This window comes from Phyllostomus discolor, chromosome 11, assembly GCF_004126475.2.
Source record: "Phyllostomus discolor isolate MPI-MPIP mPhyDis1 chromosome 11, mPhyDis1.pri.v3, whole genome shotgun sequence".
NCBI lineage: Eukaryota > Metazoa > Chordata > Mammalia > Chiroptera > Phyllostomidae > Phyllostomus > Phyllostomus discolor.
In genome coordinates, this window is record NC_040913.2 from 51,538,621 (window position 1) to 51,559,034 (window position 20,414).

Genomic DNA, 20,414 nt, shown 5'->3' on the forward strand with positions numbered 1-20,414 from the left:
GGGACTCTCTGTGCTTCCCAGACTTGCATGTCTATTTCCTTTACCAAATTAGGGAAGTTGTTTTCCTTATTTTTTCAAATAGTTTTCCAATTCCCTGCTCTTTCTCTTCTCTTTCTGACACCCCTACTATGCAAATAGTGGTACACTTGAAGTTGTCCCAGAGGCTCCTTACACTATCCTCATTTTTTTGTATTCTTTTTTTCTTCTTGTTCTGATTGGTTGTTTTTTTGTTTCCTTATCTCCCATATCATTGATTTGATTCCCAGCTTCACCCGCTCTACTGTTGATTCCCTGTAAATCATTCTTTATTTCAATTAGTGTAGTCTTTGTTTCTTTTTTCTTTCATTATATCCTTATTCTATAAGTTTTTTCTATTTTAAAAACTTTTAAAGATTATTTTATTGTTGTTGAAGTACAATTGTCTACATTTCCCCCCACCATCCCAGCCATCCCCAGCTCCTTCCCCTGATTCCAGCCCCCCTTGGTTTTGTCTATGTGTCCTTTATAGCAGTTCCTGAAAACCCTTTCCACCTTCCCCATTAATCCCCCCACCTTTCCCTCTTGTTACTGTCAGATTGTTCTTAATCTCAACGTCTCTGGTTATATTTTGCTTGTTTGTTTGTTTTGTTGATTAGGTTCCACTTAAAGGTGAGATTACATGGTACTCGTCTTTCACTGCCCAGTTTATTTCACTTAGCATAATGCTCTCCGGTTCTATCCATGCTGTTGCAAAAGGTAGGAGCTCCTTCTTTATTTCTGCCATATAGAATTCCATCCTGTGAATGTGCCATAGTTTTTTCATCCACTCATTTACCGATGGGTACTTAGGTTGCTTCTAGCACTTGGTTATTGTAAATTGTGCTTCTATGAACATTGGGGTGCATAAGTTCTTATGGATTGGTATTTCAGGGTTCCTATGATATATTTCAGGGTTCCCAGCAGTGTAATTGCTGGGTCAAAAGGCAGCTTCATTTTAAGTTTTCTGAGGAAATACTGTTTTCCACAGTGGCTGACCCAGTCAGCATTCCCACCAACAGTGCACTAGGGTTCTCTTTCCCCACAGTCTTGCCAGCACTTGTTGTTTGTTGAATTGGTTATGATGGCCATTCTCACTGGAGTGAGGCAGTATCTTATTATGGTTTTAATTGCATCTTTCTGATGGCTAATGATGATGAGCATCCTTTCATATGTCTGGGACCTCTGTATGTCCTTCTTGGAGAAATGTCTGTTCACGTTTATTGCCCATTTTTTAATTTGGTTGTTTGTGTTTCTGGAGTAGAGTTGTGTGAGTTCTTTATATATTTTGAGATCAAACTCTTGTCTGAGGTATCATTGGCAAATATATTTTCCCACACAGTTGGTTCTCTTTTCATTTCAATGCTATTTTCTTTAGCCATGTAGAAGCCTTTTATTTTGATGAGATCCCATTTCTTTATTCTTTCCTTTATGTCCCTTTGTCTAGGGGACATATCAGTGAAAATATTGCTGCATGGAATATGTGAGATTTTCTTGCCTAAGTTCTCCTCTAGGATTTTTATGGTGCGGTGACTTACGTTTACGTCTTTTATCCACCTTGAATTTATTTTTGTGTATGGTGTAAGTTGATGATTGAGTTTAATTTTTTGCATGTAACTGTCCAGATCTCCCAACACCATTTGTTGAAGAGGCTATTTTTACTCCCACATTATGCCTCTGCCCACTTGGTTGAGTATCCCTTGACTATAGAGATTTGGGTTTATTTCTGGGCTCTCTATTCTGTTTCATTTGTCTATGTGATTGTTTTTATGCCAGTACCAGGCTGTTTTGATTACAGTGGGCTTGTAAAACAGTTTGATATCAGGTATTGTGATCCCTCCTACTTTGCTTTTCTTTCTCAAAATTTTTGCAGCTATTTGGGGTTGTTTATGGTTTCATATAAATTTTTGAAATGTTCTATATCTGTGAAATATGCCACTGGTGCTTTAATAGGGATTGCATTGAATTTATAAATTGCTTTGGGTAGTATGGACATTTTGATGATGTTAATTCCAATCCATGAACATGGTACATGTTCATTTGTTTGTGTCTTTGCATGTAATTCTTTTTCCATCCATTCACTTTCAGCCTGTGTATGTCTTTTGTTCTAAGGTGGGTCTCTTCTAGACAGAATATACAGGGGTCATGTTTTCTTATCCATTTAGCTACCCTGTGTCTTTTTTAAAAATTCTCACCCAAGGATATGTTTTACCAATTTTGGAGAGAGAGGAAGTGGGGGGAAAGAGAGAAATGAGAGAAAAACACCATCAGTTGCCTCCACAGATGCTCCAACTGGGGATTAAACCCACAACCTGGGTACATTCCCTGACCTGGGATCAAACCCAAAACCTTTTAGTGCATGGGATGACACTGAGCCACCTGAGTCACCAGTCAACTGAGCCACCTGGCCAGGGCACTACCCTATGTCTTTTGATTGGAGCTTTTAATCCATTTACATTTTTTAAAAATCCTCACTCAATGTTTATTAATTTTTTTAGAGCAAGAGGAAGGGAAAGAGAGAGAGAAACATCAATTGGTTGCACCTTTTGTATGCACCCTAATGGGACTGAACCCACCACCCAGGTTTGTAATCCATTTACATTTAAAATGATTATTGATAGGTATGTAGTTATTACCATTTTATTTTTCATATTTATGGGTTTTTTCCTTCTTTTTCTTAGAGAAGACCCTTTAGCATTTCTTGTAATATTGGTTTGATGGTGAACTCCTTTAGCTTTTTGTTATCTGGTAAGTTCTTTACTTCTCCTTTATCTTTAAATGATAGCCTTAAAAAAAACAGGAAAAAAATTAAATGATAGCTTTGCTGGGTTGTAGGTCATTGCTTTTCATCACTTTGAATATTTAGTGCCAATTCATTATGGCCTGCCAAGTTTCTACTGAGAAATCAGCTGACAGTCTTCTGAGAGTTCACTTACAGGTAACTAACTGCCTTTCTCTTGCTGATTTTTAAAATCTCTCTGTGCCTTTAACCTTTAGCATTTTAATTATGGTATGTCTTTCTGTTGACCTCTTTGGGTTCATCTTCCTGGGGACTCTGCATTTTCTGGACTTGTATGTCTATTTCCTTGACCAGGTTAGTGAAGTTTTCAGTCATTATTTCTTCAAATAGGTTCTCAATCCCCTGCACGCTCTCTCTTCTGCTTCTGATACCGCTATGATGCAAACTGTGTTACACTTGAATTTGTCCCAAAGGTTTCTTTTTTTTTCTATGATCTCTGTGTTGTTTTTTATTCTTACAATTTTTTGAAGTTCTCACAGAGTTCCCTAAGCATTCTTACACCCATTGCATTTGTCTGTATCTGGTAAATTGCTTGTCTCAGTTTTGTTTAGTTCTTTTTCTGGAGTTTTTCCATGTTCATTCACTTGAGACATATTTCTTCATTTTCTCATTTTAGCTGTCTTTTATGTATTAGGTATATCTGCTCATTCTCTCATTCTTGTCAGGTTGACCTTAGGTAGTAGGTGCCTGATGGGGCCCAGTGGAGAAATATTCCTGTTCACCTGAATCAGGTGCTTTAGAAGTGTACCCTGTGTGGGTTGTGTGTAACCTCCTGTTGCAATTGAGCCTTGATTGTTGTTGGTGCATCAGGGGGTGAAGCTGACCCTCAGACTGACTGGCAGTGAGTATTGGACGTGACCACAACATATTAAGTACTGTATGGGGGCTGATTCCTCAGAGTGAGATTTGGCCCAGTGCATGCTAATGTCTAGTGAGACCACCTTTTGAGTGTGCCATTTGTGGCACTAACTGGGTGGTGTCCTGTTGTGATCTGAAATGAACTGCTGGTTTGGGTGGTTGTAGTGTGTCTTGGGGGGAGCTGTGATGCTGGCCAAAGTCTGCCATTTCCTGTGACCAGCTTGTCTCTATGTGGTAGGAGCTATAAAGTGATCTGTGGTTGGTAGATATTTGTGCTGGGTCTAAAGGCACATGGGTGAAGCCACGCTGCAAATGGAGGCCAGCTGCCACAGATACCAGGCCTTGGACCACTCAGCAAAATGTCACCTTGAGACTTGTCACTGCCTGCAAAATGCCTGTAAGTTTCCACCACTAAAAGAACCTCAGGCAGTATACCAATTGGGTGCAGCAAGGTCTCGTGGAGTCACCAGGTTAATGCAGATTCAAATTTGGCTGTGTGGGGGAGAAGTTTCATCACAGAAAAGAAAGTACTAGCCTATAAGCTGTGTGGGAGGAGGGCTCAACACAGTTACAATAGTGACTGTTCCTCTAGCACTCACCTTAAAGTCACATAATTCAGTTTTTCCCTGTATGTCTCTGGCACCTCTGAGCCACTGGAGCCCAGGTGAGTAAATGAATCTGTGTGCAGGCCTTTTAAGAAGATACCTTGGTTTCTAGCAGCTTGTTTCACCTGGCCAGACTGAATCCCTGTTGATTTTCATAGCCAGATGTTGTGGGGGTTCTTCTTCCTAGCACTGGTACTCTAGGCTGGGGAGCCTGGTGTGGGCCTGGGATCCCTCACTCCTCAGGAGGGACCTGTGCAACTGAAATATCCCTCCCAATTCTCAACTACCATACCTGGTTGTGGAACCAGCTCATTTCATGAATCCATTCCTCCTACAAGTCTTGATGTAGCCTCTTTATATACTTAGCTATAGAACTTCTGTTCAGCTAGTCTTCAGATGGTTCTCCAGGCTGATTGTTCTATAGTTATTTTGATGTGGTCATGAGAGGTGAGCATAGTATTTACCTATGCTACCTTCTTTATCAGAACTTTCCTAAGTCTCTTAAGATGTTAAAATACTTGTTTAAGACTGTAATATATTTGTGAATTTGATATTTAGAAATATTGAATTAGGTTTGTAGTGTTTAAATATTTAGGCAAATTTACTTTATTATATTTTAATCATTAAGAAATATGAATCATCAAGAAATATTAATCATTTAATAAGTATATGCATAAGATTACTACATTATGAATCACTCCAAGGTAACAAAAAATGGGGAGAAATATTAAGAATGCAGGCTATGGAGCAGCTGCCAGATAATTGATAGTTAATGAGAGAGAAAAGGATGGCAAATTTTTTTGCTATATGCTAAGAAAAAAAATCTCTCTCAGTCATTTTCTTGAAGGGTTGTAATAAGATTATAATTGATTAATTACTATTTTGTTGCCAGGCTGTGTTTCTTTGAATGTGATCCCATATTATGACCAAATTACAAAAAATACCTGACTTTATACAGATTACAGGAGTAAATTTGCACAGTAAATGTACAGAATTATTAAAATTAAGAAGCTTTCTCTGCAGTATCATTCAAAAAGACCCAAAAGCTTCCCTTCTGGGAAGTACAAATGGACTAAACTTAAAAATTCCTGCAAAGAGCCCTGGCTGGCATAGCTCAGTGGATGGAGCGCGGGCTGGGAACCAAAGTGTCCCAGGTTCTATTCCCAGCCAGGGTACATGCCTGGGTTGCAGGCCATAACCCCCAGCAACAGCACATTGATGTTTCTCTCCCTCTCTTTCTCTCTCTCCCTTCCCTCTCTAAAAATAAATAAATAAAATCTTAAAAAAAATTCCTGCAAAGACACTGTATCCAATTTAACTTGTAGATAGAGGGTAGTGGTATTTTGATCAGAGCTTTCAGAAAGATCAAAAAGGCTATCAGCTTTTACTTCTGGCCAATGCTTGAAATGTTGCGCTTTTGACTTACAAATGACCACACACACACACACACACACACACACTGAGCTGGGATGTTTCTTGGTTCCTCTCCCATTATTAGTTTGCATTTGTATAATATTTTAAATTTCTGATCTTATCATTTCATGGAGTTAAGGAAACACTATCTCAAAATATGACACCTTGGCATTTTGAATATTTTGGGCTAAGGGAATTTGAGAGAATGGCAGAGACAAAAAGGTCACTCTAACCCTTCCTTCCACTCTTCTTCCCTGAAATAAGGCATAAAACCTTAATATGAGAGGGGCCCTCCATATATCCAGAGGAAAGTAGCAGCTTTACTTCCCAAAATAAAGCAGTGTTGAGTAGCATGTGATAACAGGTCTTGCTAACTTCCCTCCAGTTCATTACACTTATCCTGTACTCCCTAACTGGTTATATTTGTACATGACTGCCCACTCTTCATCAAACCTAGCATAAAAATATTCTATTTCTTTCAGGTTTTCATTTTTTTATAAAGGCTCCTGTGTCATGTAAAATTTATATTAATAAATGTACATGCTTTTTTCCTGTTAATCTCTTCTAATGTGTATTTTTCCAACACCACTAAGAATTAACTCAATTCTGACTCTATCTACCTGGAGATGACATTAGATTCTGCAGGTTAAGGCCTCAGTCCTACAATACTGCCCTCCCATCCATGTTAGATGCCAACCACCAAGTCCAGGTTTTTGCTTATGCTACTGATCTATAGATTGCAGGTTGCCAAGACCTCCTCCTCAGGTTTGATTAATTTACTGAAGTGGCTCACACAACTCAAAGGAACATTTACTTGCAGTTACCAGTTTATTATAAAAGATATTATAAAGGATGTAGATGAATATTCAGATGAAGAGGTACATAGGATGTAGTCTTAAAGAGTTCTGAGCACAGGAGTTTCTCTCCGCATGGAATTGAACTGGGATACACTATGCTCTAGCATGTGGATGTGTTCACCAACCCAGAAGCTCATCAACTGTTGTTATTCACAAGTTTTTATAGAGCTTAACCTCCAGCCCCCTTTCCTCAGAAAACAGTGGATGGAGCTGAAAGTTCCTGAGACTATCTAGGGGTCCCCTTAGTAACATCTTTAGCACAAATTCAGATATGCTTAAAAGGGGCACCTTCTGAATAACAAAAGGCACTCCTATCACTCAGGAAATGCCAGGCACTTTAGGAAGTTTGTGCTAAAACTTGGGACAAAGACCAAATATATTTCTTATTTTACCACATCTATCTTTATCAGTTTAATTTTCAGACTTAGCCAGGGACCCTAAATGATCAAGAAAAATCTTTTCCATCCCTGAAGGTTCCCCCTACTAAATAAGAAAGATTTATTGAGTGCCTACCCTATACCCTGTACTTTGTTAGTTGCTTTTACATACTATCTCATACAATCTTCAAAACACAATGAGGCAAATTTTAAAATGTTCAGTTTTACAGATTAGAACATTGAAGCTTCAATGCCCTGGCTGGTGTGGCTCAATGGATTGAGCACTGGCCTGGAAAACAAAGGGTCGCCGGTTCAATTCCCAGTCTAGGACACATGCCTGGGTTCAGGCCAGGTCCCCGGTAGGGGGTGTGTGAAAGGCAACCACACATTGATATTTCTCTCTTCTTTCTCCTTTCCCTCCCCTCTCTAAAAATAAGTAAATTAAATCTTTTTTTTTAAAAAAAGAAGGAAAATTGAAGCCTCAAGAGATCACTTTGCTTGCTTGAGAACCTTGACATTAGAGTTCAAATGCAAGTCTCCCAGACTGTGAGACTACTCCCTCAATGCTGTCCTAAACTGCTTCACAAAAACTGAGCCTTGAGTCTTCTGTGTGACCCATAGCCTAGTCCTCACCATCCTGCAGCTTTCTCTTTTTTGCAGCCTTGTGGCAAAATGAAAACAAACCAACATAAAATAGAACCTCTAACATTTCATTTAAAGTTATGGATTTCAACTATTCCTTAGAGCTGGTGTTTAGGACTGAGTTCAGCCAGATTTGGGTTACTCTTGATTTCTAGCACACAGCTTTGATAGTTTAACATTTACTTTTTGAGGCTATGGCTTATTCTCTTATTTTTTAGTAATTACTCAATATATTATGTAAGAAGCTGTTTATAGATATATGCATTTGGGAGGAGTTTAAGGAGACCCAGTGTTGCTTTGAGTAATAAAGAATTTGGCTATAATAATGTCACTTCTTTTTTTTAAGATTTTATTTATTTATTTTTAGAGAAGGAAGGGAGGGAGATAGAGAGAGGAACATCAATGTGCGGTTGCTGGGGGTTATGGCCTGTAACCCAGGCATGTACCCTGGCTGGGAATCGAACCTGCGACACTTTGGTTCACAGCCTGTGCTCAATCCACTGAGCTACACCAGCCAGGGCTATAATGTCACTTCTTATACAAAGAGGATTAAAGTCATTTGTTCTAGGGACCCTTGTGGTTCATCTGGAGGACTTCCAGGATGCTGTCTTCTCCCTCTGGGCCAAGGGCTGACTTTTGAGCTCTCTTCTGTCTAGTGCTGAATTATGCTCAACATAATCATGGCAGTCTTTTAGGTAGGAATATGAGCTTGTCTTATTTTCAGAACATTAAAAATAGCAAAATTCAAATACAAAGAAAAGACAAATTAGGGACTGACTCATTATAAAATAATTATTTGCTTTAAGTAAATATTCATTGACGGTTTCCTTTGTGTAGCAGACTCCCAAAAGGCATTTAAAACTGAATTTCAGTAATAAAACTCTATATGAAATATCTGGTAGCATATAATAGTTTGCACTTTTCTAGGGTTTTATAGCTTTCAAAAATATTTGACATGCATGTGTCTTCATAGTTTTTATTGTCCTCATGGATACTTTGCAAGTTTGGCCTACAATTGTCATTCCCATGGAATGGGAATGACAGATGGGAAAACTAAGGCAATGAGGGCTAAATCCTTTGTCTAAGGTCACATAGCTAAATGGTGTTAGAACTGAGAATAGATCTCAGCTCATTTTACTCCTTGTTAAAAACTCTTTATAAGCATACATCTTTTTCAGATTTATATTTTTCATTGACACTGAACTCAGATATTTAGGAGCTATTTGGGGGGTATATTTGAGATGGAGAACTATTTGGAAAGAATGACTTGACTTTTTCCAAAGAGGGCAGTTGGAGATCTGTAAAGTTTTGGAAAGAGAATATAAAAATATACTCCATCAGGATCACCAGTGAAGCTTTTTAGAACACACAGATGATCAGGTCACACTACAAATTATATTTAACAATAATTTTTTTTAAATCTAGGGTTGATTCAGCTGAAATTGAAAAGCACAAGTTCAAATATGGTCAGTGTAAGGCAATCTGAGGACTAGTGGAAACAGTCATAGATTTTCAAAGTGAACGCCTCCTGTGCTCAAAGATTTATGTTGTTCCCTTGTAGGCAAACCTAATAAAATTAATTTGTACTTATCTCCTCTAACAGAGAAGAGATGATGAATCATATGCATTTGAATATGGTCAAGAATAAATTTTATTTAGTTGTATCTATATTTATATTGAAGATCTAGCCTGTATGTTTTATCTAGAGTAATGTTCCTCATACATGGATGACTCTAGTCATTAAACTATTCTCCTTAGAAGTCTTCCATGGCTCCCCATTGCCTCCTGAATTGCAGCACTCTTCTTTGTATGACACTCACTATCCTCCATGATTTCATCCTGCTCTTACAGCCTTTATGTATTACTATTCTCCCTTAGGGGACCTCGTGTCCACCAATACACATGAGAGTGCTCACAATTTTGAAAAAACACTAGACATTTTTAGGGAGTGTTTATCAATGTGCCTCAACTGTAGTGCCTTCTCTTTTCCCTTCCTCACTGTCTGCCCATTAAATTCTACCCTCTCTTTAAGGGTTAAGCCAAATAACCTATTTTTAACAAAACCATCACTTGAACTAAACTTCTTTCTTCTCTCTTCTCTGTTAGTGGTTTATCTTCTCTTTACTTGTAAAACCCATCGCTTCCTGACTTATGTCTTAGTGTTTTGTGTATGTGTCTTAGGTCCTTTGCTAGACCTTATCCTGTTCAGCTTTATACCTCCAAGGAGCCCAGCACAGTGTCTGACACATAACCAGTGGTACCCAGTAAAATAACTTGTAGAATTGGATTGTAGTTCTCTTATTTTGAAATTTCATTCCAAATAAAATTATGAAGACTTCATATAAAAGTCTTGTTTGGGAGAAGATGAAATTCTTTTCAATTTCTCTATCTTGTAGCAGCAAAAAGAAGAAGGTGGTTGGAAAAACTGACCAAGCCACTGAGGGTGGCAAAAGAAGAGGCAACAGGAGAGAGAAAACTTTTGTCAGAACTACAACTCAGCTGATACCAAGTTTTCAGTCTTGTAAAGAGGACAAACAAGTGGTAATGAAAACCCTTAGAAAACCTGTTCCTATTCACTGAGACCCTTGTTTACTGTATGAGTGAGATCAGGCAGAACTGAGCTCCAAACACAAAGGTTAGCACAAGGTAAGTGGAGCTTGGGAAGTCAAAGAAATGTATTGGAATTCAGTCTATGGTACTTGATGTATGAATCAGAAAGCAAAAAGAAACAAACAAAAAAAAATCCTCACAGGTATGTAAATCAAAGCCTGTTTGAAGCAGTAGCCATATGTAAGAGTCTGTGACACCACAGAATCTTAGTGTCACAAAGCCCACAGAAAGTGACAAGAGTAAGTAATGGTCAACTGTATCTAATACAACAGAGATCATGGAAGTTGAGGCTAAGCAAGAGATCATTAGATCTGACAACATGGTGGTCATTGGTTACTTTGGCAAAGCCAGTTTGAGTACAATGTTGGAAGCAGGATTTGTATTGCAGGGGTTTTAAAAGAAATAGAGATAAGCATTCTCATTAGAAAATCCTGCCACCACATCATATCAAATTTATAACAATATCCTAAAGCATAACCTTATTGCCTTTTGTAAAAAAACTAAAAGGCTTTAATTTCTACCCTGACTGGTGTGGGGTCATCCTACAAAGTGAAAAATCACCAGTTTGATTTCCACAGGGCACATGCCTGGGTTGCAGGCATGGTCCCAGTTGGGGCGTGTGTGAGAGGCAACCAATCAACGTTCCTCTCACAAATCAATGTTTCTCTCCTTCCCTTCACCTCTTTCTCAGAATAAATAAATAAAATCTTAAAAAAAGGCTTTAATTTCTGACATTATGGAGATACAAATTCCCTCAAATCAAACCTGATAAAAAACAATATAATTTTAATTTTTAAGTGAACTGCAGAGTGTGTAATAAAATCCAAAGAAGTCAAAACAAGGTAAAAGTGTGAACTTTGAGAAATAAAGAGGTGCTAAGAACCACTTTCACCCTGAGGGTGTTTTCTATACCTCAGGGAGTTTTGTTGATGTTTTGATGACTTCATGGAATGAAGAAAATTGATGACTAAGCCTAGATGGAAAGTCTTAACAGATGATCCCTTGATGTATACAAAAACCACCCCAAGATTTATTGGCCTAAAATAACAATGCATTATTACATACTATGGCTGACTGGGCTCAACTGGGAAATTCTGTCTTTGAATCTCTTGAGTTGTAGCCAGAGAGAGGTATTAGTCATCTGAAGGCTTAGCTGTCAACCCCGGAGGACTCACTCACATGGTTGGCAGCTGGTTGGAAGCTCTTTACAGTATGTCTCCAGTTATCTTGGTCTTCTTACAGAATGATGGTTGTGTTCCAAGAGGAAGCATCTCCAGAGCAACATTCCAAGAGAAACAGGCATAAGCCACAAGGCTTGTTATAACTTAATGTTGGAAGTCCCAGAATGTCACCTCTGTTGTATCCTATTGGCCAAACAAGTCATTAAGACCAGCTAAGATTTAAGAGGATGGGAATTAGCATTCACTTTTTGATTTGATGAAGAGCATCAGCATGCACATACATGTAAAGAAAGAACAAATACTGTTTTTGGAGAAGATCTGCTATACCTCTGAATAAAGCCAGAATGCTGTAAGCTCCACTCTCAGTCTAAGAGCATATGAGAAATAAATTTATTGTACAGAAGGAAACAGGAATGAACCTTGCATGTCTAGACATCTCCCTCAGGTAAAGGTGGAAAAATATCTCTACTGAGAGTTGTAAAACTTTTTCCCATAATTTGAGAGTTATACAAAGATCCTGGGGTCCTACATGAGCCAGCACATCAGAGAGGCCCCTGTGATCATTAGCCATTGTCCATACCCATCCTCTGACCAAGGTTGCAGATTCCTTTTATACCAATCAGGACCTGGTATTTCCACCCCACACTTAGAATGCAGACATCTTTGGGGACAAGAGAGAAGGGGAGAAGTTGGAAATCCTTGGGCCTAGAATTTAGCCTCCTCTTCACATCATACAGTTAATGCTTTTGAGACCTTTCCAACTCCCCATGCAATTTAGCCTCTGTTTCCGAGCTCTGTTTCTTTGATATAACTGTAGAGTATGTAGAATATGCCAATTCCATACTCTTTTTTAATTATTAGAGCTTTGAAATACATACTAGCTTCTTAACAAGTCCTCTCGTTATATTTCTCCCTGTGGCTTTTATTAGCCTTACATAGCTGCCTCTATCTACTTAGGGATGAAATGTCCTCAAAGGAAGGTTCTTCTATCACTATATCCCCTGAATTCCCTCCCTTATCACCTCTGTTCTCTCCTGATTGGGTCTCTACTTTCAAGCTCTTTTCCAAGAAGAAAAATGAATTCTCTATAAAAAGCTCATCACCTTGCCTATCTCCCCATTCTAACCTGTTTTAGGACAGTTTGACATCATTTTTCCTTCCAAATAAATTGCAAATCATCTTAACTAAATTTTAAAACATAAAATTGGTCATTTAAAATAGTTACCAAAATATACAATGGCATTCACTTAAGTTCCCACTGCAAAAGCACAGCTCCAGTATCATAACTATGCTAAAACTTATACAACAAAATTTTTTTCTCCCAGTTTAACAATTTTATATGCTTGCTTGAGGAGATACCTAATCTCTCAAATAAAAAGAACTGTATTTAAAACCCCAGGACACTCATGGCTTTTACTTTGGTAAATAAAGAGTTCCATTTTGTTTTCTGCCTCAAGGACAACATTCTTTACCCAAATAGAAAATAAGATGCTGTACCCTGGCTGGAAAAATAAAAAGTCTTGAAAAAAAAGGACTGTCATTAAGCTGTCTCTTTCTCTGTCTCTCTCAAACACACACCTCATACACACTATAAACTTAAAGACACTAAATAACTCACAACCCTTGGTTGCTCTTACTTATTCCTAGCTTTATCTGGACTATCTTAATTATCCTTGAAGAGTTGTTGAGCTCTGTTTCTTTGGTCTAACTGTAGAGTATGTAGAATATGCCAATTCCATACTCTTTTTTAATTATTAGAGCTTTGAAATACATACTAGCTTCTTAACAAGTCCTCTCTTGTTATATTTCTCCCTGTGGCTTTTTTATTAGCTTTCTAGTTTTATTAGCTTTCTAGATTTCTAGTTGTCATTTGGAAATTCATGACTTCTTCAAGTGCATCATCTTTCCAACATCCTCAGCTATGAGGCCTGCTGCTCAGGTACAGGCCATGTCTGGAAGGGATGCCTAGCTGGCAGTTCTCTTTCCACCTCATTGTAGTGCAGGATATGTGGCTTCTAGCAGCTCCCTCTTAACTCTCTTCCAGCTGAGATTTCAATGGTTTAACCCCAATTTAACTCTAGTTGTAGACTCAGATCATCCTCACTCAGAGAAATCCCTTCTTTCCTGGTTTAGTTTAGGAGCTTGTGTGTAATCTGATTAAGTTTTATCAAAAGAAAGTTTATGACTTTTGTTAATTGGTTATGACTTTTGTTAATTGGGTTAAGCAGGAGATATCCTATCTCTTCTCTTGTTTGCAAGTAAAGTAGCCTGTCAAATCAAGCTGCCTGAAATCAGCTTGATACCATTGAGGGATTTGACCATGAAACCAAGCCAATAGCTGGAGATGGAGGTTCACAAAACCATGGTGGATAGAGCCTGAAGTCCAGCTTTCTTTTGCAATGTTTCAATTATATGAGATAATGATTGTTTAAGCTGCTTAGACTTGGGTTTCCTGTTATTTGCAACCAAAAAATATCTGAACATACCAAATCACCTCTGACTTCAGGAAGTGACACCCCTCACTCCCATGGCAGAATTGGGTGGGCATCTCTCAGGGTTCTGAACCAAATCTAGTCCTTTTCTGCATTTCTTTATTCTGTCAACACTCAATTTTAATTTCTGGTGGTCTTTCTTTTCTTCTTCATTTTTTAAAAACCAAATAATTAATTTGAATTATATTTAATTTTAACATTTTTAATTTCAGTAGTACATATTTGCAAGTTAGACAGTTAAATCATTGTTAAAAGAAAAAAAGTTCCCACCCTATCTTCTCACCTGCAACTACTCTCCAGAGGTAATCCTGTCAATTTTTTTCACTGTTTCTTCTGGGCTTTGGCTCCTATTACTAAATAACATTTTTAAACAGCTATTCACCAGTCTCTAGCTTTAGTTATTGTATTCTCTGATAAAAGATGGAGACTTAGATTTCTTATACCCCTATACTCCTCCTTCCTCACATACAAATGTTCTCCCTCATTTCTTGAAAAAAGTTATAGCATATTATTTTGCTATTTACATTATTCAGTATGTAAATGCTATTCAAAGCTAAACCATGTAGTGCACTATTACTTTTCTTAAAATAGTTTTCCCTAGTATTTAATACAATAATTATATTGTCCTTTCACTTGCTCATTTTTCTGTGTATCTCTAAGAAGAATATAAATCTCTGCAATGTGTGCAAATTAATTTGTTTCTTGTGTTTCTGCTACATACCAACATCCTGGGAATTCTTTTCACCTTTTTCCTGTGTTGAATCCCTTGTTTCCTACGTGTCATATTTTCCTCGATCTTCTTTTAATTTGTTATTTTCAGAAAGCATATCCTCCAGTAGGTTTATAATCAAAAGTGCAAAGGTGATGAAATTGTTGATACCTCACATACTGAAAGTATTTCTATCTACCCTCTCATTTATTTGTTGGTATTTTCCATGTGTGGGCCTTTTTCTCCAATGTGTAGTAGTCATTGACTGTTCACAATTAAGAGTGAGGCTTTAACATGTTAAATAGATACTTTCTGTCAGTACAAGACATTAGTTGCAGTGTAGGCTTCCCTATAAAGAAGATAATAGGGCAAGCCCTGACTTTCATGTTGGGGAATCCCCAACCATCGGTATATTATGGCCTTTTTCCTTGGGTTTGGAAGATTTTCCATAGGAGGATCCCTCAGGCTTTTTCTTGACAGGATATGACTGTCATCATTCTAGCAGCTGAGTAAGGGAAGGGTTCTGGGGCTGTTGTTTACCATGAAGGTTTTCACATAGTCCTGCCTAAACTGCAGAACACTACCTCCCTACCACCTTCTACTCTGCCTAAAATCAACAAATCAGAGGAAAAAATCTGCAACTTCAGTCTTCTCATGATGGTGAGGAGAGGTATGTTCTTGGTGGGTGAGGAGAACAGTTGTTCTGGCATTCAACCAATCTTCCTGGATGTTTTCAGGGGGCTCAGTGGAAGAAGTACCCAGCCAACTATTCACAGAAGTTTTTTTTAACTCTTATGAGCTGTGTGAACTTGAACAAGTGTCTTGATTTCTCTGAGCTTCAGTTCCTTCATCTGTAAAATGGAAACACAGGGCTTTGGTGTGAGCACTAAATGGGATCAACTAATGTGAAGTGCCTGTCACAGTTGGCCCACCATGGAGAGGGCACTCAATTGTCAGAGATATAGTGGTCATGGGAGTAGTTGATAGTTGCCTTAGCCTTGTTTTAGTTAAAAGATAGGATCCTCCCCCACTATCCAGTGCTTTTCAACACTCTCAAAAGGAAAGTCACTTTACTTATATTCTGCCAAAATTTTAACAGAATTTCAGGGCTATCACAAACTTTGCAACTTGTCCTCCACCTCATCTTCTCTCTGAGTGCCCAATCAAATCATTAGAGCCACCTTCTCTATTCTGGCTCCCATCTCAGTGGATTAACATGCAAGACTGAGAACTGCATGAAGTCAGTCTGAACCCAAATGTCAAGAGTAAAACTGACCACCCTTCTTCCCTATTCCACACATAATCCTTCTCCCCACCAGGGCAATGCCCTCAGTCTTTCTCCTACTCTCCCTGTCTTTCTTAACTGCCTCCAGCAAGAAAGAGACAAAGGAAATCTTGCCTCAGTGTGATAGAACCCCCTCTCCCACTGCAAAGTGAAATTCCTCCTTCCTTCTTCTCACTAGCAGTCTCTTACTCTAGTCCTTCTTTCTTGCTCTTTCTTCACTGCTCTTGTTTGGGATTTTGGCTGTGCTTAGAAGATAGCCTTTTTCTTCAGAATCAAGTTCTATTCCCTGAATTCTTAGGATACTTTTATTATCTTCTTTGGACCTCTAGCAGCTTTGTTAATTGGCTATATCTCAGGGGGCTGAACAAAGAAGAAGAACTGAAGAAGCTGAAGAAGTTGGGGGTTAACTTTAAGTTGAGAATTTAGGATGCCTCATAGGCCACATGGTATAGAATATGAAAAACAGTAGCACTATGGTGCTTGACATTTTTTATTGGCCTAACATTCCAGATTGTAAGACTCTAGTAGAGAATGTTTCTGCTATGTTCCTTATTTAGTCTCAACCACTGAAAGTACACCTAATGAAAGGTTTGAAGTAGGTCTTATTAACAAAAGTCATGGACAAGTAAATGTTGCAAATTAATCTTTGTTGGGATGGTATAAATACATGGTTATTTGGAAACTATGTGCGAATGAAGGTGGACACCAGGATTTAAGAACAGGCCTCACCTAGTAACCTCTCATATTCTTGCTTCCTTTTTCATCCCCACACAACAGGAAAGGTGCATTTTGTCTTCTGTGAATGACCTTTTCTGAATGCAAATTTTAGTCTGTCCTTAAAATTCTCCTCAGCAAAATAATAAAGCAAAAGGTTGAGGCAGCTATTAGCTGCTGCCAAGGCCAGTGTGATGATCATGACTTTATGTAGCCTGTCTGTTCATGTACCCACTTTCCACATAACCAGGTGAAAGGTTCTCAGTATGTGATAGGGCAGGAAACACAGGAGGAAGATGATCAAGACAATGATGATGGTGATCAGCACCTTCTTGTGAGAAACCTGCAGCCCCGATTCTGGGACCTCCATCTTTAAAAGGGCTTGAATAATTAGCAGGTAAAAAATGCTGAGCATGCAGAATGGCAGCAGGAAGCCCACCACTTAAGCAATATGGTTCATGGTATGAAGTTTAACAATTTTATTGAAATTCAGCTCTAGACATGATGTAATATTACCCTTCTGTTCAAATGTTCAGAAGTGTTGTTGAAGGTGCCATGATAAAGATCCATATGATCCCACATACAACCCAGGCACTTCTGATGTTGGTGATATGCAGGAGCCGGAAAGGGTGAACAGTTGCCAGGTAGCACATAACACTCAGCACAGTCAGGAAACAAATGCTGCTGTACATGTTGACATATATGGAATAAGACATAATCTTGCGGTCCAGGCCCCCAGATATCCAATTGGAGCCTCTGAGGTAATAGTCAACACTGAAGAGCTGTGTGGTTATGAACAAGAGATCAGAAATGGGCAGGTTTAGCATAAAAACATTCACAGATATAAACTTCTTATAAAGCCACAGAAAAACATATATGGAAAAGCCATTTCCCAAGGCTTCCCAGACAAATATTATCAGGTACACAATAGGATAAAAATCCCTCTTGAAGTTTTCAGTTGTACAGTTCCCATGGCTGTTGTTATGTTGAAGGTACTATTGGGTTCCATTTCTGATATGGGGGTGGACAGAGGCAAGGACATAAATTTTGTCTGTGCTGGATTAAAAAGAAACAGACACAAAAAGTTACTTCCTGCTTACTGCTTACATATTTCAAGGTTTTAATGAAATAGTGAGAAATATTAGCTATTTTTGAAACTTGAATAAAAAAACATCATATACTCTTTAATACGTGCTCCATTATATTTCATGATAAGTTTCTAGAATGTAGAATAAACATTAATTATTTGGTTGAAGCTGAAGCTTCAAACTAGGGACACTTCTGGCCTAGTGCCCATGTTCACCTGAGTACCTTGCAACACTGCAGTTTAATCTGTTTCTGCAATCTATTTCAGCTGATTTCTGATCAGAATCTATGGAAAGCAGAAGGAAGTAGCATAACATTTTTCAAGTACTGAAAGAAAGGACCTACCAACCTAGAGTCCTATATCCAGCAAAAATAATCTTTAAGTTTGAAGGGAAAATCAAGACCTCCTCAGATGATGGAAAACTAAGACAATTTGTTGCCAGAAGACCTACTTTAAAGGATGAATAAAAGAAGTTCTCTAAATGAAAGGACTCAATAAAAAAGGAACCAAGGAACACCATTAAAGAAGAAAAACCACAATAAGAAAAAATATGAGTAAATGCAATAGACTTTTCTTCTCTTTTTGAGTCTAAGTTATGTTTGATAATTGAAACAAAAGCTATAAAAACTGTTTGATGTGGCCCTAAATGGATGTAGACACATTTTTTTTAGATAATTATATTATAAATAGGGGAGGATAAAGGGACATAAAGGAAGTAAGGTTTACACACTTAACTTGAATTTTTAAAATGATGATGCCAATAGACTGTGATAACGTAGGTATAATGTAATACCTAGAGCAGTCACTAAAAAAAAAAAACACACATACACAAAAAGACTGACTCAAAAACACTAGAGGTAATTCAAAAGAGAATTCTAAGTAGTGTTCAAATAATCAAATAAGGCAGGAAAAATAGATAATACCAACAGAAAAATAAAATAAAACGGCAGACTTGTGGCTAACAAATTTATAATTACATTAAATACACACAGTCTAAATAAGCCAATTAAAAGATAGGCTGGCAGACTAGAAATATATATTGCCTAAATATAATGTGTATAGGAAACTCACTTCAAATGAAACTATTGGCAATTTGAAGTAAAAAGATGAAAACATATATGTCCTAAAAACATAAATTAAGAAAAAAAAAATCAGGAGTGACTGTTAATATCAGAAAAAGTAAACTTCAAAACAAACAAAATTTTGCTCAGAGATAGAGATAAACTCTATCTCTGAACAAAAGCTCAGAGATAGAGTTTATCCACCAAAAAGGCATACTAATGTCTAAATATATATGCATACCAATGTTCAAATGTGTATGCACAAAATAACAGAATTGCAAAATATGTGAAGCAGAAACTGATGTAATTCAAAGGAGAAATAGACAAACCCACTGTAGTCGGTAACTTCAAGACCCTCTCTCAACAACTGATAAAGAAAACAGACAAAAACTCAGCAAAGGTATATGAAAAGTCAAAAACCGCCATCAAGTAACATCAAGTAACACACCATTCAACAACAGCAGAATACACATTCTTGTCAAGTGACCACAGAAAATATAGCAAAATAAACCACATCCTGGACCATGGAAAAACCTTATAGAGATTTAAAAGAATTAAAATCATACAGAGTATGCTCTGTAACTTTAATGGAATCAAACTGGAAGTACACAACAGAAAGATAATAAGAAAATCTACAAAGTCTTGGAAACTAAAAGCACATTTCAAAATAATCCATGGCTCAGGAGATCCAAGATGGCGCCAGAGTGGGTAGAACCAACACCCAGGTCAAAACTGGAATTACAGCTAAATAATAGAAAAATCATCCCGAATAACCAATTGAACACTAGCTGGAGAGAATCCTTATAACCAATGACATATGGAAGAAACCACACCACCACGATGAAAATGGTAGGAAGTATAGAGGTGTGAGAGGGCTGGCTGGGCTCCCACAGGTGTCAGTTGAAATTCTGGAGGGATATTTCAGCAGTCAGGGTCATTCCCCTGAGAAGAGTGGGGTCTAAAACCCAAGCTGGGCTCCTCAGCTTAGAGCACCAGACCCAGGAAAGGAACCCAAAGAACATCCAGCTATAAAAAGTAGCAGAGTTTCTATCTGCCAGGGAGAGATGACTAGAGTGGCAGAGAGCCTCTCAAAGGGCCAATGCACAAAATGTCATTTATAGCCACATACCCTGGTCTCTGGCAGAGGGAGAACAGACTGGACTAGAGCAGCAAGAGGAGAGTCTGGGGTAGGTGGCTCAGAGGAGAGCGGTGAAGGGTCAGCTGCCAGGATCCTTGTGCTGAGTCATTCCCCATATTGCAGAAGCCATCTTTTATGGGCAGAGCAGCATTACCCAGAGGGGAAGCAATAGCCCCATTGCAAGAATCCTTCTCACTCCACCCTGTGGAGCTTAAGCAGGGCTGCAGAGGAGTACAGCTGGAGGTGATTTAATTGTTTAAGCATAATAGAAAGCCTGTGGGTGAAGGCGGATCTCTGGGAGCTCTGAGACTTTAGGTGATCCTCACCCAGCCTTGGTGGATTATTTGGTTCTTTCTGCACACAAACAAGCCCAGAAGCTGAAACATCAAGCTATGGACCACTGATAGCTCCAAACAAGTTGCCCAGGGCTAGTAACACATAGCATCTGACATAGGAGTGCACCAGAATCTTTGCAGATCTACCTAATACATAGAAACAAACACAAAGAGGGAGCCAAAATGGGACAAGAAATAAAAAGGCCCCAAATGAAAGAACAAGAGAACTATTCAG

At 38.3% G+C, this 20,414-nt stretch overlaps 1 protein-coding gene across 1 annotated transcript; it reads right to left on the bottom strand.

Annotated features, from left to right (window-relative positions):
- Positions 1–16,604: 16,604 nt before the first annotated feature.
- On the bottom strand, positions 16,605–17,600 carry CYSLTR2 (cysteinyl leukotriene receptor 2). Its single transcript, XM_028526323.1, is given in 3 exon segments — positions 16,605–17,088; positions 17,090–17,541; positions 17,544–17,600. Coding segments are annotated over 3 exon segments (993 nt in total).
- Between the last annotated feature and the right edge of the window lie 2,814 nt (positions 17,601–20,414).